This window comes from Ctenocephalides felis, unplaced genomic scaffold (genome assembly GCF_003426905.1).
Source record: "Ctenocephalides felis isolate EL2017-DRISC unplaced genomic scaffold, ASM342690v1 CF-g0.4_SCAFFOLD_01170, whole genome shotgun sequence".
NCBI classification, from domain to species: domain Eukaryota; kingdom Metazoa; phylum Arthropoda; class Insecta; order Siphonaptera; family Pulicidae; genus Ctenocephalides; species Ctenocephalides felis.
This window is the reverse complement of record NW_020537324.1, coordinates 36,639,616-36,664,391: the sequence shown is the minus strand read 5'-3', so window position 1 is coordinate 36,664,391 and position 24,776 is coordinate 36,639,616. Positions and strand designations below refer to the sequence as shown.

At 28.3% G+C, this 24,776-nt stretch overlaps 5 protein-coding genes across 6 annotated transcripts; 3 read left to right on the top strand and 2 right to left on the bottom strand.

Moving 5' to 3' along the window:
- Positions 1 to 2,841: 2,841 nt before the first annotated feature.
- Positions 2,842 to 5,169, bottom strand: LOC113365661 (probable trafficking protein particle complex subunit 2). The gene is made up of 2 exons (XM_026607176.1): positions 5,013 to 5,169; positions 2,842 to 3,174 (listed from the first exon to the last, which is right to left on the bottom strand). The coding sequence occupies exons 1-2, from the start codon at positions 5,100 to 5,102 to the stop codon at positions 2,842 to 2,844; spliced, it is 423 nt and encodes a 140-aa protein (XP_026462961.1). The 5' UTR covers positions 5,103 to 5,169.
- A 2,129-nt stretch (positions 5,170 to 7,298) lies between these two features.
- Positions 7,299 to 12,487, top strand: LOC113367174 (meiotic recombination protein DMC1/LIM15 homolog). Its single transcript, XM_026608804.1, has 6 exons — positions 7,299 to 7,302; positions 7,397 to 7,724; positions 10,210 to 10,377; positions 11,443 to 11,649; positions 11,780 to 11,943; positions 12,239 to 12,487. Exons 1-6 carry the CDS (start codon positions 7,299 to 7,301, stop codon positions 12,394 to 12,396), a joined length of 1,029 nt encoding a protein of 342 aa, XP_026464589.1. The 3' UTR covers positions 12,397 to 12,487.
- Positions 12,239 to 14,788, bottom strand: LOC113365660 (COMM domain-containing protein 10-like). Of its 2 annotated transcripts, XM_026607174.1 has the most exons (4): positions 14,692 to 14,788; positions 14,367 to 14,429; positions 12,478 to 13,044; positions 12,239 to 12,364 (listed from the first exon to the last, which is right to left on the bottom strand). In XM_026607174.1, the coding sequence occupies exons 2-3, from the start codon at positions 14,396 to 14,398 to the stop codon at positions 12,483 to 12,485; spliced, it is 594 nt and encodes a 197-aa protein (XP_026462959.1). In that variant the 5' UTR covers positions 14,399 to 14,429; positions 14,692 to 14,788; the 3' UTR covers positions 12,239 to 12,364; positions 12,478 to 12,482. The 2 variants fall into 2 exon arrangements, with proteins under 2 accessions (XP_026462959.1, XP_026462960.1); XM_026607175.1 differs by lacking the exon at positions 14,692 to 14,788 and having other exon boundaries at positions 12,242 to 12,367; positions 14,367 to 14,569.
- LOC113367173 (transcription termination factor 3, mitochondrial-like) lies at positions 14,639 to 16,380 on the top strand. The gene is made up of 4 exons (XM_026608802.1): positions 14,639 to 14,814; positions 14,900 to 15,561; positions 15,813 to 16,027; positions 16,103 to 16,380. The coding sequence occupies exons 2-4, from the start codon at positions 14,954 to 14,956 to the stop codon at positions 16,378 to 16,380; spliced, it is 1,101 nt and encodes a 366-aa protein (XP_026464587.1). The 5' UTR covers positions 14,639 to 14,814; positions 14,900 to 14,953.
- A 1,631-nt stretch (positions 16,381 to 18,011) lies between these two features.
- LOC113367172 (SAP domain-containing ribonucleoprotein-like) lies at positions 18,012 to 24,190 on the top strand. Its single transcript, XM_026608801.1, has 6 exons — positions 18,012 to 18,202; positions 18,621 to 18,726; positions 18,800 to 18,864; positions 19,785 to 19,991; positions 21,682 to 21,795; positions 23,957 to 24,190. Exons 1-6 carry the CDS (start codon positions 18,155 to 18,157, stop codon positions 24,188 to 24,190), a joined length of 774 nt encoding a protein of 257 aa, XP_026464586.1. The 5' UTR covers positions 18,012 to 18,154.
- Positions 24,191 to 24,776: the final 586 nt, after the last annotated feature.

Here is a 24,776-nt window from a genome sequence, read left to right as displayed (position 1 = left end):
TTTTACAAAGAAATTTCTTCGCAAAACTATTCAAATGAAATTATAATATTCTCTCATTTATTGTGTACATTCAAATATATAGCTAAATATTTAGAATTAGAGTTTAGAATTATTAGAATAGTATAATCTCCTGAAATTCAAAATTTAAATTACTCATTCTGATTTGATGTAAGATTATATATAAATCCTACTTGAAAATTTTTAATATTCTGTATATAGTACCTACATACTTTTCAGTATTTTTAGCTCCCCGAAGGAAAAGATCACGCCAGAAAATCCGATTTGCTAATTTTATGTTTTTCAACGCTATCAGTTTTGTGCAATAATTGGAGAAGCTGTTTCTTTGTAATTAGTAGAAAAGTGTATACTTTTTCGTCCACGTTTCAGGCCATAATTTTGAATCCATTTTTTATGCAAAGATGATATTCAAAAATGTGATTTATGAGAACTTTTTTTTATATCACGATGTATAAAAAGACTGCGGAAGCAGACATTATGAATAGAAGAAAAACTAGTAGTGTATTGCATCGTGAAACGTGAAGATATGCAAAAATTTTCATTTTCGATTTTCGCCCCACTATTATAACGTGTGATTTAGTGTAAAGGTTTATAATTTAGTATAAAGGTGTGATTTATTATAAATATATATTTTGTTCTTGTTAATATTATTAAGAGGTTAATAATATTAACAAGAACAAAATATATATTTATAATAAATCACACCTTTCAATTTTAACTAACTTGGGCTTTGACTTTCCTAAATATCGGAATTGTAACGATTGGATTTTTAATATTTAAATTTTGTTTTTTAGATAGCATAAACAATCAATAAGCAGACATCTTTCCAAATTCTGACAAGAGGTTCGGAATAATTTGAAATGTCGAGATTAAATAGAACTATCACTTTTGAGAAATGGTTAACAGAGAACATAAACTTTTCCCTCAAGAACCGTTCTAATATTGCGTGCCTTTGTGCCTTTAAATTAATTGCGTGAACTTCCCACCTACTCTCTAAATGAATATTAGATGAAAAAAAATCAATAAAAATGCTAATAAAATTTTAAATAGAAATTAATACGTAATTTAGCTGAAGCTAATATATTTTACATCAAATATCTTTGTCGTTTAAATAAAAAAATGAAAATATATTTTAAACATTTGTAAGAAAAACGGAAAATGTATTATCAAAAGCGCGGCTATAATCGAAATTGTTTAATAACTTTCCTAAGGAGAAGTTTACGCTTTTGCGAGAAAATCTGACTTGCTAATTTTATGTCCTCTCGACATTTCTGGCAAAAGACTAATGATCGGAAAAATTTTTTTTGCACTTTTTGAGAACATCCTAATATATTTCAGTCCAGCGAAAAGTGGTACAAATACAAATGGGAATGAAATCTTAACTGTAGTATACTTTATAAAAAAATAGAAAAGTTTAACAAGGAAAAGACGATATATTAATAAGTCATTAAATTGGATGCACTTTATACAATATATACATTTTCACGTTTCACTTTAAACACTTGATAAGAGCTAGGTTTTTACTAAATGCAATATAAAAATGATGATTTTCATATTAGCTTTATTATACTATTAATCAACTTCATCAATTTGCAAAACTCAATGTTAATAACATCAGAATTACCTACATTGAGTTATGTCATAAAATACCACGTGTTACAAAATAAATATTTAAAATTATTTATTATAAAAATAAGATTTTTTTTATTTAAAGAGTTCATTCTCTTTACTAAGTTTTCGTACCGATAGTTCAAACATTCAAAAACTTTTACAATATTCGTTATGCAAACACACGCACCTTCAATCTATGTATGGTCTTTTATTAAAGAAGCAATAATACTTATGTATAAAAGTATCCTCAATGCTCCTTTAAACATTACATTAAATATTTTAATGTGTTCATCATAAATATGCTATAAAACTTCAATAGTCAATTTGCCACTCTTTGTTTTTGTATTATATTGTCTTTAATTAATTTAATAAATCTTGAGGTTTATTGATTTCGAAGATTGGCTTATGATATAAATCATTAAAAAAATCGAAAAAGTCAAGCTTTACAAAATTATTGGATTAAAATTTCAGGGTTAAAATTTTTTAAATTTTATGTTCATTGATTACATATCTGTTTTTGAAACTTAATAAGGACAAAGTTTGAAAATAAAACAAACAAAAAATCATACAAGCTGAATTTAATAATTTATAACAATAAATTAATTGCCAATGCTTCAGAATTTTCTTTGTAATACTTAATAAGATAAAAATTTCATAATTGTAGCAAAATCTAAAATGAAAAATCTATTCAATATTATACTAAATAATACAAAACTTAGTCTATATATTTACCCTGATTTATTTAGATAAGAATCGAATATATGCAGTTGATAAATGAAATTAATTGTTTCAAGTACTAATCATACACTCTCGAGTGAATTAATTGAAAATTATAAAGAATTTCTGAGATACATTGAACTATGTCTTTAATATTTCTATCAGAACATACCCAACAGTCTTTGTCATATTATTCCTATAAATTAACAATCAGTTTCCAATAAATTACAAGTTCAAAAATACAAACTAATATCAAACTTAACAATTTAGTATATTTGTTAAACTTTAAATATACTTTATGATCCCCATTAATTGAACAATGTGTTTTTATAATGTAGTTATTGTTGTAACAGAAATGAAGCAATAAAATTCTGATTGTTACTTTATGATAATAGTAAATATATAAATGTACTAATTAATTAATTTTGTAAATATATTACTAATAATTATATTACATAAATAGCCATATAAAACATATAGTAACAAGTCAACTAATTAAGATGTTAAATACTTCCTTCCATATAATTGAGCTTTTTTCTCAAAATTTTGAGATTTGATCAATGAATTTTTTACATAAAATGGGTTCATTAAATGTTTTATATAGGTCTCATATATCTCCATAAAAAAATTCTTAATACCATCTTCATTTTTTATATCGTGAACCATAATAAATTTTATCTGACTAGCAGTCACAAAGGATGATACAAACCATTGGTTAAATTTATCGACTGATTTTAAATACATGTGATTTGTTTTCCACATATGCTCATCTATGAGATCTAAAGCTGCATGTGCAATGAATTGGCTTAAATGTCTGTGATCTTCTTTCTGTAAAATTTTGAATATTTCAATCTTCTACATTTTCGAATACAATATCAAACATTGAATAAAGTTGAATAATAACGTTTCAAAATGAATTAAAACTAAACTAGAATAATTATATAAATATGTATTGTGAACCAATTCTTTAGGTAACAAATCTAAACTTGTTACCTAATATCTGTAATATGTAATATCTGTAATATGAAATGATAAAGAAAAATATATATATTGAAATAATAATTACTTAGCAACTATTAAAATATCCAATGTACTTTAAAAAGCCATGTGAAATAGCCAAATTTAATACATTTACGACTGACCTCAATTTTTTGCTCAACACACGACAATTTAGTAAAACTGGCAAAACTTATTTATTTATTTATTTAAATATATAGCCCACAGATTTCTCCAAGAGGACTCAAAAATACAATTATTTGACATAATGAATAACAATTAAGATATATACAAAATTACAATATATAGTTAGTAACATAAAATGCTAAGATAAAATTGCATATAATGCAGAATATATATATATATTCTGTTTATAAATAATATTTATAAACAGAATAAGATAAAATAATGAGATATTTGAAAGAAAATAAAAAGATTAACTTGTGCAGATGGAGATTATTTGATTAGGTGAAGTGTTGTGAATGTCCATTTCATTATTAATTAAGTTAAAGTTAGAGGACATAAGTAAAATTGGCGAATTTTAGAGAGAATTAGATTTAGGGGTAGGATAATTGAAAAATAATTGTGAACGCGAAGATAGCCTTGGAACATTAAAGGATAGTTGATTGAGAATAAGAGGACAGTCTATAGAATTATTGCAAAGCTTAAATAAGAACATAATTGTACAGATAAATCGACGTGAGGCAAGGGAAGGAATACCGAAATTTTATATGTTTTATAATAAAGGTATTTCAGAAATTTTCGCTGAACCTTCTCTATCGCATCAGAGTTGTTGATATGATGAGGATACCAAATAATCGAACCGTATTCTAATTTTGAACGTACAATAGAATAGTACATCCAAAGAAGTGCATTGGTAGACTTAAATTGTTTACAATTTCTTAGTATCAAACCTAAAGATTGATGTGCTCTATTACAAATATCAGTTACATGATCTGTGAAAAACAAACCAGAATCAAATAGAACACCTAAATCGGAAATTTTATTACATCTATCAATGCTGGTGTTAGAAATTTTATAATCAAAAAGTATTGGAACGCGCTTATGTGTAAAACTAAGAATCTTGCACTTTGATATATTTAGATGTAATTTGTTATAGATACACCAAGATTGGAAAAGGTCAAGTTGAGACTGTAATAATAAGCAGTCATCAATAGAATTTATTTTGAGATATAGTTTCAGATCATCTGCAAATAATAAATGTGGACAGTTAATAGTATCAGAAATGTCATTAATAAAAATAATAAATAGTAGGGGACCAAGAATGGATCCCTGAGGAACTCCTGAACTAATATTTTCAATGTTGCTCAAGAATCCATTAAGAAAGACAAACTGCTTGCGATTATGAAGAAAAACTTATAAAATTCAATGGGTACTAAGGGCAAGTTTGAACACAATGTTTTGACATAACTATAATATCATTAAACGCTAATATTAACAACTTAGTTAAATACAGATTCAATGCTCTACGAAGCCACTACTAATATTATACACCAGTATTTTTAGAATGTTTGTTGGATAAATGAATAGACATACGATTATAAAAATTAGACTTCAAATTAGAATCATCATTAGAAATCAAATAAATATGCAATAGCAGGTCGAAATATTATGAAATCTATCATACAAGATTAATATGAATTGCATACCTTTGCATCTTTATTGCTTGGAGCGAATTCCATTTCAAATATAGGGTTATCATTATGCCCTACAATCACAAAATAGTAAGATCCAGCCATTGTAATTTATATTTCTTTGGCACATCAACTAAAAACTCATAAAATTTTACTCGTCAGTCTTTGCTGTTTTTCGTATGCTGTCATTATATGTTGTTTTTGTTGACAGTTGACAGATCAGGTGGCCAGAAACCGAAATATGAAGGTTCATATTCAGATTATTTTATTTCACCATTTTTTTCTAGATGGCAGAACTATATATTAAGAGAAATTTAAGTTTTCGCGAAAAAATCCGATTTGCTAATACACTTTCTCGACGTTTCAAGACATTCTGAATCTAATGATACCAAACTCAAAAAAAAACGTGTGTACATAGACAAACAAACATGTGTGCGTATATGTGCAAGTGTAAAAACTTTCCACAAAAATTCAAAAACTGTTCGAAAGATATTGCATGGGAATCGCGCGCATTAATTAGTTTTTCGCAAAAAATTGAGGATTTTGATGAAACTTTGTATAATGATAGATTTCGTATTCTTATAACATAAACTTAAGTTATTATCGATTCTAATTAAAATCTATGCTGAACATCTGTTTATGATATGCTCATTCTCTTCTTCTCTATGTGTACGGTTCATGTTCGGTAGCTACTGATTACAGTTTACGACCCGTCTTAAATACATTATTAGAGCACGAAATATATAAAATAAAATTTGTTACACATATTAATTTAATTTACAATTACAGGTATTTCAAAAATGTTTGAAAGACTTCAATTAGAAATTGTATTGATTATTTATTAGTAAATGCAAAAATTTTATTTTCCGAAACAACAGTTGAATATTTTACCTAAACAGCTGAATATCAATTCTAATTGATTATTATTATCTTTCCATAGGCCGATAATCGAAAATGAAAATTTTTGCATATCTTCACGTTTCAAAGGGATTGGAACATTTTGGCATACCTAAGAAAAAATGGATGTGTGTTTTGTATGTCCGCATTTTTTCGTCCACGTTTTCGGGCGCCAATTTGATCAACCAATTTGAATGGTTCAAAAACCATTCGATTCCTATTGATGGGAGAGGTCCAGCCGTTACAGAGATACGGAGCAAAGGGTGCAGAAAATGGAAAACGAATTTTAGAGAGTATCCGGCGATTTGAATTATCCATCAAACATCAGTTTTTCACCATGGTGATTAGTCTTTGGCAGAGGCAGGTCCAGCCAATTCGAAGATACAAAGCTAAATGTACAAAAAATGGCAGTACTGCTTATGTTGACAAAACTGTTGCTTTGGGGAATAAAAGGGTCATTTTTTTTATTTTCTTTATATCAAAAATAATTCATATTTTAATTTTAATTCTGACTAAAGTTTTAAAACTGACTTATATACTTTAATTAAATAAATTTAACTTTGTAATTCAGTTTATAAATATTAGACAGTGTTACAGTATTTATAATAATCTATTTGAAAGTATTTAATATTTCTCGAATATTTCGTTACAGTACGAAAAGTTCCAGCAATTTTCGACTTACAACAATAGTTAATTTAAACAAAAACAAAACCCGATTATGAATATGCTAAAGACCCTAGACCAGGGCTTCTTAAACTTTTGTTCTTTGCGACCCCATTTACGATTGCTAATACATGCCAATACTCTTCTTTTATCTATGATTGCAAATTTCTTGGCAACACCATGAAACGACACAAATGAAGGAAAAAAATAATATTTTTATATGATTTATTTTTTGGTAACAATATATATGAAAATATATAGTTTAAGAATTCCTTGAAAACAACAAAAATCAAGATGTGATGTTATAAAATGATATAAATATTTGACATAAAAATCTCCTGCGACCCCAGAATTTTCCTACGCAACCCCATTTGAGGTCGCGACTCATAGTTTGAAAAGCCGCTGCCCTAGACAATATTAGAATATTATATATTAAGATCTTAAAAACTTCATGATGACTTCATGTTTGATATTTTGATAAATATTGAATTGTAAATATATATTCAGAAAAATTAATAATTATATCTGCTTTTATATATATATATATGAATATTTTATTCTATAATTGTCTAGGACTATAAATAATTAATAGAATTCTATATAACAATATAGTTAATATTAACTAATAAAATTGAAATAAAGGCCAATGAAAATAAAATAAAATCATATGACAAAATAAAAATTTGAGAAAAATGATCTATTCAAATTAACATATTTTTTATTATTTTTAAGTTGGCAATCATGGGTGGATCTCTAAACGTCAGTTCATTGTTTGTGAATTTGAATGCTTTTACTCTTTTACTCGTAAAGATTAATTTAAATAAGTTAATATAATAAAGTTATAAAAATGGCACAATCTGCAGAACGAACTAATTCTGATTTAGAGGAAGACGAGTTGTTTTTTCAAGACGTTGATATATTGCAGCAGCATGGAATCAACGTAGCTGATATAAAAAAGTTGAAATCGTCAGGAATATGTACCATAAAAGGTATACAGATGATGACTAAGAAAAAACTAACGGCCATTAAAGGATTTTCAGAAGCTAAAGTGGACAAGATAAAAGAAGCTTGTGTTAAAATTTCGACCGTTGGATTTGTAACGGCTTTGGAGGTTAGCGAAAGGCGCAAAATGGTATTCCGCGTGAGCACTGGAAGTCAAGAACTAGAGTAATTATTGAAAGCTTTTTTAATAGAACTTCTTAACGTCTTTTTATTTTAGTTAAATATCTGACATATTTTCATTTCATATCATTTCATTTGTTGTGCTGCTATGTAGGGTTCAGCGGGGCTTAAAGGTCCGCGGGTAAAAGCTCCACCAACGATATCTCAAAAACCAGTAAAGTTAGTAATTTTTTAACAGTATATGAAAACAATGCATATTCAGCCATTCTTGATTCTTATGATGTCGCAATCGGGAAATTAACGGCACTTTTATTTTGCTATTAGCTATTTTGATTGTGAGCAATGTTGTTTTGTTTACGACACCTCGATATTATTTTTAAGTATGCATTATTTTAGAAGATGTATTGTTAAGTTCAAGTAATATTCAATGATTTTTTTATATTACCTCTATAAAAGCTCACACTTGACTGGGGTAAAAAGGACCAACTAATCCTTTACCTTGGGGCAAAGGTTTATAAAATATAAAAACAGCAAATAAAAAGAAAATTAAGTTAAATAAAGCAATTTTACAAAAAAAAATTAAGCTATAGTAATGTATGGCATCGTGCCTTAAGGCAAATTGCTGGAACTTTCCGCAGCGTAACGAAATGTTCAAGAAATAATAAATGTTTTCAAATATTATTATAAACACTGTAACATTGTCTAATATTTATAAGAAATATATAAACTGAATTACAAAGGTAAATTTATTTATTTAAAGTATATAAGTGAGCTTTTTTTAAAAAAATGTAATAATAAAAAAAAATCTCTTAAAGCAATTGTTTTGTCAACGCAAGAAGAAAGTTTTTATGAACCATTCAAATCGGATGCTTAGTCCTCTCAAAAACTGCTTTTTTGTATTTAACTCTATATCTTCGAAATGGCTGGGCCTGTTTTTATCAAAAGCTAATCACCACTTCTCTCAATTATTACAAATTGAATGCTTTTTGTATCATTCTAATCGGGAACTCCGTTCTCTCAAAAGCTCTATTTATATTTTCTGCACTCTTTGCTCCGTATCTCCGCCGTAACGGATGGACCTGTATCTGCCAAAAACTAATCAGCGCATCTCCCTATCAATGGGAATCGAATGTTTTTCGAACCATTCAAATCGGTTGATCCGTGCGCCCGAAAACGTCGACGGAAAATTGTGGACACACAAAACACACTCACACACACATATCAATTTTTGCTGAGCCATGCCAAAATGTTCAGAAACCTCTAAACGTGAGGATATGCAAAAACTTTCATTTTCGATTTTTGGCCCATTACTATAACTTACCCTACGGGAAGTTAAAAAATATATTGTTATTTGAAATCTGATGAGTATTTCTGACAAAATACAAGATTAAAGTTATTTACAGTATGTTATCACTGTAAAAATGCACACACAAAATTTATATTTAACTTTGGTTGTAATGTAGCTATTATTTTGTAAAATTCTAGCCGTTTCAATTTACCCCAACCATGGGGTAAAAAGGACCAGGTTACAAATATTCGAAAAATGTGTTTTATGCTGTTTTTTTTTAATTTGTTACCTGTTTTTTTACCCCATAGACGCGGTCTACTGGAAAAATGTCTTATTTTTATTTTTAAAGGGATTTCAATTGAAATAATAGCTACTTTATTCGGCCAATGCAAAATATAAATTTTATGAGTACATTTATTTACAGAGTTAATACTGTATATAACCTTGATCTAGAATCGTCAGAAATAATTCATCAGCAGAGATGAAATAACAATTTATTCAATCATAGGACAAAATCAATAGGACAAAAATTTCATTTTAACTTTTCTAATTACTATTTTTATTGTTTACACCTTTGCCAGGGTAAAAGTTCAGTTGGTTCTTGGTTCTTAAGGTAACAATTGTTACCCTACCCACGTGTAAGCTGTTTAAAGATTATATAAAAAAACTGTTGAATATTTCTTAAAATTATAACAATATATCTTATAAAATATATAAATAAATATATCTTATAAAATAATTGAATTACGAATAATTCAATATTATACTAAAATCTCGCAAACTAAACGTCTTAAGAATCAAGGTGATGGCTAGTTGTACCTCGTTTTCCCAGTTCTTGCCAATCTTGTTGTTAATTTTTTTTTTACTTTACTTGAATTCTAGATGTCGATAGACCTGTTTACCTGTGGACCTTTAAGGCCCGCTCGAATCCTATAACCCCAAATCAAATTTAATCATTTTGAATGATCATCTTAAATATTTTCAAGTATTTTTAATACGTATATGCAACTTTTCTTAAGTAAATATTTAAAGTGAAACTGTAAAATAAAATAAAAAACTTTAATTATAGTTTACTTCGTATAATAAATTTACTGTACCTTTGTAGAAGAATTGCAGCTAAGAAATTCTCTCGAGTTTTTAACTTGACAGAATATTTGACAAAAACATTAAGTACTTATATAATAATAATATTATAGTATTATTTTTTATATAAATAATTTAATCATATTATTTGTTTAAAAGCAAACTTTTAGGTGGCGGAATTGAATCAATGGCAATCACAGAAGCTTTTGGAGAATTTCGAACTGGCAAAACACAGTTATCGCACACACTGTGTGTCACTGCCCAAATGCCTGGTGCAAATAATTATAACGGCGGAAAAGTTATTTTTATTGACACGGAACACACATTGTAAGTAGTAGTTAAAATTGATATAAAAGATTTTTCAATTTATCCAATACTGAATTTGCTCATTGTCAGTATATTTAAAAAATGTCTGAACTAGCACAAGGTTTTTGTGCTTTTATTATTGCATTTAAACTAGGCTTTCACCGAATATTCGGTTACTATTCGATATTCGGCACCTTTTTGATATTCGGCCGAATACCGAATAGTAACTTAAGTTACTATTGTAATTACAATATGGACATATATGTTTGGAAGGTTTTAGTTTACATAATAATGATATGACAAAATAAATTTGTTATTATATTTTGTATATATATATATATAGTTTAAACTTTATCTACTTTTAGGATTATAAACGAACACGTGAACTACTCTAATCAATATTCAAAGGACGCGTTACTGTTATGTATTTATTTAATAAGAATCATTCAAGGGTTACACGCATATGTTGTATCTATATTCAATAAAGTCATTCATTATATTCAATCAAAGCATTTCTAAATAAATAGATATCATAGGATCATGGCAAAAAATACGAACAATATCTTTGGTCAGTTTGTATTTATTTTATTAAGATTAGCGTTCCAAATATATTAAAAACAACATTGTGTTTATAAAAGAAAATATTAAATGTTCATGAAGAAAATATAAAAAAATCGTTTTTTGATTTATTTCCCTATTACATATGTTATTTAAGTATTCGGTATTCGGCCGAAGAGTAAAAATGGTGCCAAATTATCCAAATAAGAAAGAGTAACCGAATAGTAGTTGCAACACTAGGCATAAAAATTGAATGTATATGTAGTACGTTAGTAATATAACAACTACGAATAGTAATTACATTATTACGAACAAGTTTAGGCGCTGAAAACCTGCCGAATTAGTTGCCGAATATTCGGTATTCGATCCCTGGAGCATGCCGAATATTCGGTATTCGGTCTCTGAAGCATGCCGAATATTCGGTATTCGGCACTTTGCCGAATATGCTATTTCTTGCAAGCCTAAATTTTAAACCAATTATATTATGATCTCTAGCAATATTAATTTAAAAATTTCATCATCTTACAGCAGACCTGACCGGTTGAGGCCAATTGCTGAACGATTTAATTTGGACCAGGTAGCTGTACTGGACAATGTACTTTATGCCCGCGCATATACTTCAGAACATCAATATGAGTTATTGGACTACGTAGCAGCTAAATTTCATGAAGAGGCCGGTGTATTTAAATTACTTATAATAGACTCATCAATGGCTTTATTTCGAGTTGACTATAGGTATTCCATTGAACACTTTAAGAACTATGTATATGAACTATGAATTAACACCTGCATAAATTATTGATTTATTAACGTTAATAAATATGATTTGATATAGATCTTTTGTTTATAATTAAGTAATTTTTAGTGGCCGTGGTGAATTGGCAGATAGGCAACAAAAGTTGGCTCAGTTGATGTCAAAGCTTCAAAAAATATCTGAAGAATATAATGTGGCAGTTTTTATTACAAATCAAATGACATCAGATCCTGGTGCCACATTATCATTCCAAGCGGATCCCAAGAAACCAATAGGTTTGGTGATCAGATTGATTTTCAGTTTTTAGTTATATAGATTATATTTGGATAACATAAATGTTTGAATATACATATAAGTCAGCTATTAAAAATATATCTCGTATTTTTTTTGTATCCTCAATGTTATTTATTTATAAATTTACACAGTAACTTAAACAAAAATTAAATCCTTATTTTGGTAGATACTAATAAAAGATAAAGCTCTAGAATATTTTTAACAAAATTGTCATATTAAATAATTAACAAATAATAACTTTTATATATTAAATGCTTTCAAATAAATTTTTTTCAGGTGGTAACATAATGGCTCATGCCTCTACAACTCGTCTATCTCTTCGAAAAGGACGTGGTGAAACACGTATATGCAAAATATACGATAGCCCAGATTTACCAGAAAGTGAAGCAACATTTGCAATAACTACTGGTGGAATTGCAGATGCCAAAGATTAGTATTAATGTATAATCAAAAGGTTCTATTATTTATTTTAAAAAAACATAGTTGTATTAAATCATTCAATAATATATTTATACCATGCTCAACTGTTTATGGCATCCAATTTCTGTTGTATATTTTCCAATTGATTATAAAAGGCTGAAAGCTGCTCATGATTCATTTCAAGTTCGCACAAATCTTCACTGCCATCTTTCGATAAAACAAATTGCATCATGGCTGTAGGCAATTTCTGTTTCTGTTTTGTTGTTGAACATACTTGTAAACTTAATTGCCATTTAAAGTCCTCTAAGCGCGTTGGTTTATTTAAATCATTGGTACATAAATCTTCTAACAATTCTTTATTATTTTTCATCCATATCTTGATGAAGGGTTCTACTTTTGATTCGTTTATTCCTATGGACATCATTTTTGAATGCAGGACTGAAGGTTTAATGACATATTTGTCATTTTCAGTAAGCAAATATTGCACAGTGGAAATTAACAATTGTACTTCGTAAGAATTGAGTTTTAGAGATGATTCTAATTTGTTTATTTCCTCTGGTGACAGTTCCTTTTGGTTTTCAAGCATATCACTTATATGCGATACTAAAATAGGAAACTTTTTTTCATCCATAGAATTTATTATGGTTATCGCATTTTTGATCCTTAAAAATAAATATAATATCTATAATATTACTGCTAGAAAGACATATATAAAGTTGTTCGGAAAGTCACTTTGTTTTTTTACCACCAGAATTTAACTATATTTTTTTGAACCTAACATCACACTTAAGTCCTATAATTATTATATGATTTGAAACCTTATATTTTAAGGCTTGAATGTAAAAATTCTAATCAATTACATGCAGTAGTTTTAGATGGTGCCACTTTGAATATGGAAAGAATTGAGCAGCATTTTCAACAAATTTTACTCTTTTGCTATAGAAAAGGTATAAAAACTGTTTAAGCCAAAATGATTGATTGGTGTGTACGGAAATAACGTGTTGACAGTACGACAGTCCGAAAATTGGTTTGTTAAATTTCATTCCTGGTATTTTGATGTCCAAATTACAAGTCCAAGAAGTACGGTTGAAGCTGATAAAGACATGAGAAAGACATTAGTTGAAGCAAACCAGTGAATAACAATACATGAGATCCCACTGAGTGAAAATTTATCAAATTTAACAGTTCATTACCACTTAAAAGGTCTGGGAATTTCCTCGAAACTCAATGTATGGTTCTCATAGAAAGAAACGTGTGTCGTCGCGCTGGCGTCCGCGAATAGCCCCTGGAAAGTCTTGAAAATTATCAGGTTTTGAAGCAATATGTCACTAAGAATTTCAAATGGGATGTAAAGAGTACAATACACGCAATTGCCCATGAGACAAAAAGGAAAAACCTGCTCAAAACAGGTGCAAAGCTGAAATTTACCAGAAAAAGGTGATGCAGTATGTTTGGTAAGATTTTAAAGGAGTTGTTCATTTTTCAGCTTTACCAGGATAACATAACGGTTATTTCAGATGCCTTATGTCATCAGCTGGATAAACTAAATGATATTCTTCAATAGAAAAGGTCAGAATTAACCCACAAGGTATAGTCCTGTATCAAGACAATGCAAGACCTCACATAAGCTTGATCAATCATCAATAGCTTTTGAAGCTTGAATGGAACCCAATGACACATTCCTCATATTCTCCAGATCTGCCATCATCAGACCAATATTTGTTCCGGCAACTAAAAAAATTTTTAGGCGGTGAAACCTTTACCTCAAATCAGACTGTCGAAAAGCACATTGATCAGTTTTTTGCCAATAAAGACCAAAACATTTATGATTTCGGTATTATGCTAATACCAGAAATATGACAAAAGATGTTCGATCAAAACTGCCAATACATAATTTATTAAAGCAAATGTTTATTGTAGTCTGTAAAAAACGAAGTTACTTTCCGAACATCCCAATACAATAAACATAATATATTTTTCATACTTGTTGTTTACTGTATACATCTTGAGGTCCATGATAGAGCTTTCACTTTGTCTTATGCATAAACTAGATAATTGGAAGAATTATGAATAGATTATATTGTCTATTGAATAGAATATATTGCCTAGGAAATTATTACTAAATTATTTCGATAATGTTTGTAATATGTTTTAACATCAGCAACTACAAACTATACACAACATTCTTGCTTCATATTTAGAAATAATGACGTTTGACATCATCTTTCATGGAAACGATAAATAACAATTTTTATTGGATTTTTAATATATTTGAAATCAAACTACATATTATATTCTTTTATTCATACCTACGAAAAATGTCTTATGACAAACAAAATATATAAAGTTATTTTCTACTTCGTGAGAATCTGAATCTTCTGTCAATTGTTGTGTCTGATAATTTAGAACACAGCAACGTCAACATAAGTTAGGTTAGTAGAATTAGATACAAACAAAATAATATTACTACTAAAAAATTTTTGCTGATTGAATTTGATTGACTTATTTTATTTACAGTAGTGCAAATTAAAAATGGACCAACAATAATTCGATTTCAAGTATTTATTAATTATGATAATGCGTAAGTTATTCCACAATATAACCTCGAGGCAAGGCAAATTTAACCAAATATGTGCACGTTATGGAAGTTCAGAAAAAGCAGTAGCAACAAATACCCAAAATAAAGTAATTCTTCAAACTGTTACTACTACTGAAGAATTGGAAAATGGTATTATCGATTGGAATACGGAATTAAAGAAAATTAAACAAGATGAAAACAGATCCGTCCTTTTACCCCCAACACAAGAAGATGACTTACAAAGCTTTACTCCCTATCTGAAACAGTCTTTTAATTTTGCTGCTTACGTCAATAAATCTAAAACATTGCAGGAATTAGTCAAGTTAGGAGTAGATTTGAGTAAACTAGAAAAAATGAAAAACGTTCCTGATTATATTTTGCAACTAGATTATGATAAAGATATTAAAAACAGAATAATTTATTTGAATGGCCTCGGTGTTCCCATGGAAGAACTTGGAAAATTTCTAACAAAAAACCCTGGATTTTTAAAAGAAGATATTGATGATGTACAAACTAGAATTTATTATATGCAGTACAAACAATTTACACCTGAAATGATTTCCAGAATCATAACAAAAAACCCTATGTGGTTGAGTTACAGGTAACGGAAATTCAAATTTTACATGCTAGCATGTTGGTTTTATATATTTAGGCATAAAGGGCCGTTCAAGTATTACGTAAGCACTATAGGGGGGCTGGGGGGGGTTATTTATTTGCTTATTTTGTTTAGTTTGGGTAAGAAATTTGCTTACTTTTGCTGACAAAGAGGAGGGGGGGGGGGTAAATAATTGTAATAAATCTGCTTACGTAATACTTGAACGATCCCTAACGAGTTTTTTTTTTATATTTCAGTACAAGAGATATCGATCAAAGGCTAGGTTACTTTCAAAAAGATTTTAATCTCACAGGAAATGAAGTACGTGCATTGGCAAACGCACAGCCACGACTCATAACATATAGTATGAACTCAATCAAAGAAAATACTTTTACAATTAAAGAAGAAATGGGGTTTACAGATGATGAGATGAAAATTTTATTATTGAGGAAGCCGCGAATATGGATGCAAAGTAAGAATTATTAAATTTTTGTATTAAAGATCTATTTATTCTATTTTGTATTAAATAATATTTGTATAATTTCAGATAGATTTAAATTACTAGCAAAATTTGATTATATTCACAATACAATGAAAATATCACATAAACATATATTAGAAATGCCAGAAATATTTTATGCAAGAGAGTTTATAATTAAGCAAAGGGATTCGTTCTTGAGACATTTAAATCGCAATCAATATGATTGCACAAAACCTAACTACGTGTCTTTAAAAGCTTTGATTGAAGGAACTAATGAAGAATTTTGCATTAATGTTGCTGGTACACCTGTTGAAACTTTTAATTTATACCTCAAATCTTTATAGACAAGGTTTGAAAATATTTGGTTAAGAAATACATTTATTGAATGAAACCATAATATTTTTTTTTATTAATATAATTTAGTTAATATATGTTTTTTATAGGCCATTTGAAAACATTGAACAAGTTGATAAACCAAGTCACATTCTACTTTAGAATTTGACTAGATTTTATTGAAAATATGCAACAGTCCTTTAAGACTAATTACAGTCCTTTTTTTTTCAAACTCAAAAACTCTCCAAAAATTTGATGAGGTTGTATTTATTAACTTCCCATAGGGTAAGTTAATAAATACAACTTTTTTGAGCTTTTAAACATTTTAAATTACGGTTCGGGAAATGCCATGGCACCACTACTTTTATAATGTTTTGGACTATATGCTTAAAATAATTTGCTTAGTGCTTGAAATAATTTCGAGCAGGTTCCCAACAATTTTGGAGGGCACATAGATAAGTAAACATGGAGGGCATGTTTATTTCTATGTAGTACAACACACATACTAAAGATGTCCGCGGATTTTTGCCACTTCAACCGGTTTTGTAGGCCTATTTAATATTTTAATATATTAGTTTAGTGTAATAGAGTGGTTTAGACTCTACCAGCTTACAAAATTTCATCAAAATCATAAAAATATCTACGATTAATTATGAATATGGCCCCGGCCGATCTTAACTAAAAACTAATCATCATCAATGATTTACCAACTGATGTCTTTCGAACGGTTTTCACATTTTCAAAATCGGTTGAAGATTTTTTGCATAAAACTTTATTTTCTCTACCTTTCAAGTAATTTTGAATCGAATGGGACCAAATTTAAAAAAAAGTATGTGTGTGTGTAATTTGTATGCATATGCGTGAGTATTTAGTCCAATTTTTGACCGTTCATCAACGTTTTTTCAAAAATGGATGCTACGCTTATTTTTCTTCAGCTTTCAAAAATTTAAAAGCCATTCGACCCAACTCAATTTCAACACCAGCTCTTTGTAATTAGCAGAATAGTGTAAAAAAAATTGTCCACGTTTTAGCCCACAATTATGAATCGATTTTAAAAATTCAAAAAACTGTTCGAAAGATATTATGGTTGAGAATCGTATTGATTATTTGGTAAAGATCGGCCCATAGATAAAAAAAAATATCGGCCGGGCCATTTCTTCACAATTAAATTTTAATTTATTTTGACGATTTTGATTTGTAAAAAAAATTAAATTTTTCAAGTATTTGCCAAATATTTTGTCAATCTCATTTTTTAAGTTTTCCAAAAATTTTAGGCTTATTTAAAAATTTTGATTTTCAGTACGGGAAGTTCCAGAAATTTGCCTTAAGGCACGATGCCATGCACCGCTAGTTTGCAACAATTCAACAGTTTAATTAAACTCTTCGCTGCTTGATTTTGAGGTTTCCAATTCCCGGATGCTCTAAAGCGAGTTGAAACATTATGTAGTGTCTTGTCTAGGTCTCAAAGTACAAAAAAGACACTATGCTCGAAACTATCGATGCCCATGCCCAACCGAGTCAAAATATTAAATCTATGGCGTAGTAGCTCTCTTGCTCTCTGTGTTGATCAACAAGAATTTGTGATCACCCTGCTTTTTTGTTGAAAACCCTTTGAAAACTGTCAGATTTGTTTCATCTGTGTTTTCGTCCTGTTTTCTTGTTGTTCAAGTATCAAGTAAATCTATTCGTATATTTTAGATATATGAAATTTAGCAATTTGATCGAATTCTGGTCTTGTTATCTCTTAATGCAAAGCAAAATAGCTTATTTACATAACCTATTAAAATGTCTGATTTAATCGATAGCAGCTCAACTGATCTCTCTAAACTAAAGGTGAATAAAAATTTTATCTATCATTATACGATTTCACTATTTTGTTATATAAATGGTATAATTACAATTGCTCATTATTAGAATATCAGTACCATGTTTTTGTGCCGGTTTCTGTTTAGAAAATTTATTGAAGGAAGAGACGTTCCTGGCCTTCTCTATTTAGTTAAACTTTACGAACTTCTTTGAATTTACGAATAACACATGTTAGTTTATTTATTTTTCCTTTGCTAGATGTGTAAATGAGCTTGAAATGTGTGTCTGACATGTTTTGTATCACAAGATTGTTTATTTTGCCACTACATAGATATTATGTAGATAATTCTTGAGAATTAGTTTTGTATATAAAATTAATTTGTACGTTTAATTCTATTACACAGCATGTTTAATAGTTTATGGTATAAATTGTTGTTCGTTATAGGTTGCAGATTTAAAAAAAGAGCTGAAATCAAAGGGATTAAGCACAAATGGAAATAAGAACGAATTGATCGAAAGACTTAAAGATTCTTTAACTAATAATGATCTTGGTAAATAAATTGGTACATCTAATTAGTTTTGACATTATCATTATATTATAATTTATGTAATGTGATATTTCAGATATAGCAGATGCCAAGTCTGATGTTTTGGCAGATTCAGCTATACTAGACGAAGATGTATTGAATGTAAGTATTTAAGTTCATAAGTGTATGATAGAAAGTTTGCATCATTTGGCTTTTCTTAAATATATAATCAAGTTTATAATATTATAAGGTTGTTTGGAAAGTCACTTTATTCTTTTACCTCTAGAATTTAACTATATTTGTTTGACTCTCAAATTATTATATGATTTAAAAACTTATATTTTAAGGCTTGTGTGTAAAAAATTTTTATCAATTACATGCAGTAGTAAGAAACAAAAAAGCTGAAATTTGCCAGAAAAGGGTGATGCTGTATGTTTGGTAAGATTTGAAAGGATTTGTTCATTTTTCAGTATTTCCAGGATAACATAACATTTAATTCTGATGCCTTATGTCATCAGCTGGATAAACTAAATGATGTACTTGAATAGAAAAGGTCAGAATTATTTCACAAGCAAGGTATAGTACTGCATCAGGACAACGCAAGACCTCACATAAGTTGGGTCAATTGCCAAAAGCTTTTGTAGCTTGAATGGGACCCAATAACACATTTGTCATATTGTCCAGACCCACAGTCATCGGACCATTATTTGTTCCGGTCACTAACAAAATTTTTAGGCGGTAAAACCTTTACCTCAAATCAGGCTGTCAAAAAGCACTTTGATCAGTTTTTTGCCTATAACGACCAAAAAAATTATGATCTCGGGATTATGCTAATACCAGAAATATGACAAAAGATGTTTGATCATAACTGCCAATACATAATTTATTAAAGTATTTGTTTATTGTATGAAAATTACGTGCCAAAACGTCTATAAAAAATGAAGTTACTTTCCGAACAACCCAATAGATTATAAAGAGATTAATTTTTACAAATTACAATATAAGATTCATGCAAATTACTGTAGTTGCATTGATCTCTTATTTGAATTATTATTTTTCATATTTTTTATGTTATAAAATAGGATGACGAACTGGAGGATAAAGATGTTGATACAACTCCTCCAATTGAAAATACAATCACATTAAAAAGAACACATGATATGATTGAAGAAAAACATGAAGAAACTGACATCAAGGATAATACCGTAGAAGTTGAAACAACTGTTGAAAAACTTACATCGGAAGAACCGAGGAAAATAATCAAACTAGGCTCATATTCTGACAAAGAGGTTTGTTCTTAAACATTTTTAATTAACTTAAAAAAGTTGATAAGTTTGACCCTAATAGTTAGATCCTATTTTTATGAACTTTCTTCAAATAATGAGAAATAATATGATATATTGCCATTAACATTTGAATTATTTTATTTAAATTTTTTCAGTTTGCATTTTGTTTTTACATTTTTATTGTAAAATACTTTATCTTGGGAATAACAGGCAAATTATAATAAATTTTCAAAACTTAGATTTTTTGCTTAATTATAATAATGTTTGAAAAAGAAATTACTGATGACTTGATTAGAAAATAAACAAATAAAACTAATATAGTTTATTAGTAACTAATAAATAATAAAATTATAAGTGAGTGGCATATATATAATATATAATCAAAATCATAAATGAATGGATTATGTATAACAAACAGTTAGTATGACAATTAGGTGTTTTTAACTAAACATGTTGAAAAGAGTTAGAACTGGGAAAATCTGCATGATAGATTATGCACCTAAAATGTTTTCAATAACTTCGAATATCACTAAAAATTTTTTTTTAAATAAAATATGTTTCAATTTGCTTTTATTAACTTTGCTTTTAAAAAAATAACAATTGTGTAACTAAATGTTTCTAGTAATATTTGTATTTTGTGTTTGCCATTTGAAGAAAGTAAAATTGTACTTTCGATGTTAGAGGAATGCGATCTTGAGATTAATTAATGATTTTGAATATGAACATAAGCCTCTAGAGTCAATGTTTGTTTGTTTGTGTTATCTGATTCAGTTACAGGGGTGTGAATACTTAAAATGTTGACTTTAAATTGGTCATCGATATATTAAAAAAAAACAAGAACAAAAATAGGAATATTGAAAATAAACCGACATAGAAAACTGAAATGAAAAAATTACTTCTCTACTTATTTGTTAAAAAAATGAAATTTGAATAAGAATACAATATGGGAAACAAATAGTGAATGTTAAATTATTTAAATTTGTTGCAGACTATATTATTTATAATAACTAATGTTAAATAATTATTTGTTATCTGTATTAAACAAAATTTACTCCTGGTAATTTTTTCTTAACATAGCGCAGTTGGTTTTGTAATAAATTTGGTATTTTCTCTTAAAAACATATTGATGATCTATATTGGAAAATATTTTTGATTTAATGAAGGCCAGTGAATAATAATTTTTAATATCAAGCTGCAATAACTTATCATATCTGTTAATAGTTGTTTTATAATAAACGAGTTGGGAAAAAGAAGTTACTTTGAACAAATAATATTGAACAAACCATTTTAATTAATATTTATGGCACGAGTTAAAGGTTTAAAGTACACATTATGAACGGTAGCCAATTTATTTTACTAAGCTCGGAGATATTATAAATACATGATAAAAGCAAAAATAAAAATATATCCATAATAACAGGCTGCAGATAGATCTTTTTTATGTGGAATTTTAAACCAAGTTTATAATACTCTAGTATTTTAGTAAATTTTGTTAAAACATAGAATTAGGAAAATCTCATAAAATTTTGCACATTTCAAAAATGCTTAGTGCGTGATATACATTACAACTCCTTTGACTATACAGCTCTTGTAAAAGAAAAATTGTTGGGTGTATGTTCGGGTCTACAATACAAAATAAGTAATATTATTACTTAAATAAGAATATTTTTTAACTTATTTTTTTTTGTTACAGCGTCTAGAGATGCGTGCAAAGAAATTTGGGACACAATTACCATCTGATATGAAGAAAGAATTACGGGCACAAAGATTTGGGCTGAACAATTCTAAGTCAATAGCAAAGAGTGAGGTAAGAATTGATTTAAGTTAAATATGACATTTTTAACAAATATATCGAATAATCTTCTTGTTTGATATTTATGATTTGAAATTAATTTAAAAAAAAAAAATAAGAATGATAATATTATTAAAGAACTACTTAGGCATATGTGCATTATATTTAACTTTGTAAACAGAAAGTATGTATTTACACTTAAAAATCCGATTTGCAATTTTTATATTTTGATGTTTCAAATTATTTTACCACTATCTCAAATACTTGTGTGCGTATGGGAGGCAAATTCTTTTCGTTTCCAATAACAATTGTTATTCACAGAGCAGCATCTTCCAAACATATTTTTTTTTTTTAATAATCAATTGATATCAAGGTAATATCATTTTCGGCATAATTTTCACACTCTTTGTGTCTTAAGGGGTTAGGGGGTACTTGGAGGTACGAAAAAATGAGAATTTTCAGTATTGTTTTTTTGTTATTAAACGATGTTTTTTATAAAAATATTAATACGGCATCATTATACAATGTTTTGACTTGAAGTATCAAAAATTTCAGAAAAAAAAAATTAATATTCCCAAAGTTATAGCTGTTTTTGTTGACCCTGTTTCAAAAAACGGTCCTGGCGGTGACCATCATAACTCCTTAGAGATTCATCTAAAATCAATCAAATAAAAAAAAAAAGTTTTATAAATAGATAATCCTGGGCCTGATCGAAGGTTTTCTTTTTTTTTTTCAAAAATTAACAAAATGGCAGAAATCAGAAATAAAATTTCTAGATTTTTGGATAAAAAATCAACAGTTAATTGGTCTTAAAAAATTTAAATTTTTGAAAAAATAAAAATCCTTCGATCAGGCCCGAGTTTATTATGTATTCTAAAAGCTGTATAAATTTCATTAAAATTTACTAAGCGGTTTTTGAGTTACAGTGGTCACCGGTTCAAAAAACATAGTTTTGAGAAAAACGCGGTTTCACATTGGATTTACGTACAGAAATTCGAATTATTGAATTACTTAAACCGAGTCATCTATTTCTGGGCCATATAATAGTTCATCAGTCATTATGTAATTTTCCAAAATTTCCATTTGCTGTTGCCTAGAAGCATTCTGGCCTCCCGAGGTATTCTCGTTGGCGCGCTGATCTGCCACTTTCACACGTGCAGCATCCAATTTTTTAGCATGCCAATGGGAATTATACCCACAATTAGGTCCTAGGGTATCCATAATCAATAATAATGATTATGTATATGCATTCAGCCATTTGGACGATAGTAGAACTAGTATTCACGGTTTTTAGGCATATTGTTTACACTAGTTGGTTAAAGCTTTTAATTTTTCCTGATTATGGAAAATTATTATTCAATCTTGAACTACACATCTTGAAAGTAAATTATCATTGCTGAGATCGTTGTAAATCGGTTTATAAGCTTTTAAAACATCAGAAGGTGAGGGAGAATAATCTTGAGTATAAGTATCGAGCTCTCCACTTGCGTCAACGCGCTGGTAAGAGTCCAATAACTTAAAAAGTAATCATCGGATCGACTTGAAATTTTCAGAGAACATTTTTAAGATATTACACTTAATGCAAATGCAAAAAAATAAAAAGCGATTTTTCAAAAATTCCAAGTACCTCTAGCCCCTTAAGCAACTTTGACATTATTTGCAATAGTAAACAAATTAATATTTAAGATATTTGTGTCAATATCTGTATGCATAAGGAATATTTTAACAGTCATCAAGTATATATTTTTGGAAAACTTGAGAATGCTCTCTTTCGATTTTCATTAAGTTTCATTTGCAATAAATCAACAAGGACTCTGTGTAGTATTGTCAAATTTAGTTGAATAATTCGCCAAAAAAAAAAACGCAGAAACTTACGGTCATATAATTCATTCACTATTTTTTTAAAGTATGCTAAATTTTTTACAAAATTTTGACTCAATGCTCCCAATAATTAACTTACGATAGGGTAAGTTTCAAAGGCTTTTAACATTCTGGCATATCTTAAAAGAAATAGTATGTGTGGCGTGTGTGTGTATATGTGTATGTTTCCATGCAATTTTTCGTTCACGATTTCGGGCGAACGCATCAACCGATTTAAATGATTCAAAAAACATTCGAATCGTATTAATGGGGAGAAGTGCTAAATTTATAATATTATTTTTTCTATCTTTTATAGGATGCAACCCTTGAAGTTTTAAAAAAGCGAGCTGAGAGGTTTGGAAGCTCCGTTTCGAAGAAACTTTCGGAGGCCGAGGCTAAAGAAAAGCTTGAGAAAAGGAAAGAACGATTCGGTTCAATTCAGAATACTAATGTAACAACATCATCAACTGATGTTAAAATAAAACCTACAATGACAAATGCTGAAAAAGCCCAGCTACGGTTGAAGAGATTTAATATGGGAGTCAAGTAAAAACAATACCTTTTTTTTTTAAATTGTTTAACATCAGAAAATATATGTATTATTAGTTTTTTTTAAATATCGAACGACGTTTTTTAAAATCCCAACTAATGCATATGTTATAAATTGAGTGTTTTTTTGCACCATATTGAATTACTATTTTTATAACTTTGTTATGGATATATTTTAATGATAAATGAATGAAAGATTGTATTAATGTAATTTATATATTATATAAATATGCTCGGTATTTGTGATGATTGATGATCAAGCACTGAATAAATTTTCACTTGAAGTTTTTTTAAATAAAATTTTATAATTTATTACATATCAATATGAAGTAAAAAAAATGTAAATATTGATTAGGAAAATTGACTGACATTCTGAAAGTTAGGTAATTCACATTTTTCCCTTTTATTCTATCTCACTTTTTGTCATAACCATAATCATATTCAGTCAGGTCTGGATTGCGTTATTTATAACAACCAAGATTAAAAAACTCGCATTTGATTATAAGTTTGTTATTAGTTTCAGTCCAGTTTTTATTTATCATCATTAATAATTGAAATCCTATAAATAATCATAAATTAATCAAACA

What these genes read in the sequence shown, in the direction of transcription:
- LOC113365660 (XM_026607174.1), bottom strand. Translation starts at nt 14,398, where the DNA reads ATGGACCTCAAGATGTATACAGTAAACAACAA. An exon ending in ATGTATACAGTAAACAACAA is followed by an intron (nt 13,045 to 14,366) that starts GTATGAAAAATA and finishes TTTATTTTTAAG; the next exon opens with GATCAAAAATGCGATAACCA.
- LOC113367173 (XM_026608802.1), top strand. Translation starts at nt 14,954, where the DNA reads ATGATAATGCGTAAGTTATTCCACAATATAACCTCGAGGCAAGGCAAA. An exon ending in CCTATGTGGTTGAGTTACAG is followed by an intron (nt 15,562 to 15,812) that starts GTAACGGAAATT and finishes TTTATATTTCAG; the next exon opens with TACAAGAGATATCGATCAAA. An exon ending in GCCGCGAATATGGATGCAAA is followed by an intron (nt 16,028 to 16,102) that starts GTAAGAATTATT and finishes GTATAATTTCAG; the next exon opens with ATAGATTTAAATTACTAGCA.
- LOC113367174 (XM_026608804.1), top strand. An exon ending in ATTGACACGGAACACACATT is followed by an intron (nt 10,378 to 11,442) that starts GTAAGTAGTAGT and finishes ATCATCTTACAG; the next exon opens with CAGACCTGACCGGTTGAGGC. An exon ending in TTATTTCGAGTTGACTATAG is followed by an intron (nt 11,650 to 11,779) that starts GTATTCCATTGA and finishes AGTAATTTTTAG; the next exon opens with TGGCCGTGGTGAATTGGCAG.
- LOC113367172 (XM_026608801.1), top strand. Translation starts at nt 18,155, where the DNA reads ATGTCTGATTTAATCGATAGCAGCTCAACTGATCTCTCTAAACTAAAG. An exon ending in CTGATCTCTCTAAACTAAAG is followed by an intron (nt 18,203 to 18,620) that starts GTGAATAAAAAT and finishes TGTTCGTTATAG; the next exon opens with GTTGCAGATTTAAAAAAAGA. An exon ending in TAGACGAAGATGTATTGAAT is followed by an intron (nt 18,865 to 19,784) that starts GTAAGTATTTAA and finishes GTTATAAAATAG; the next exon opens with GATGACGAACTGGAGGATAA.
- LOC113365661 (XM_026607176.1), bottom strand. Translation starts at nt 5,102, where the DNA reads ATGGCTGGATCTTACTATTTTGTGATTGTAGGGCATAATGATAACCCT. An exon ending in CAAGCAATAAAGATGCAAAG is followed by an intron (nt 3,175 to 5,012) that starts GTATGCAATTCA and finishes AAAATTTTACAG; the next exon opens with AAAGAAGATCACAGACATTT.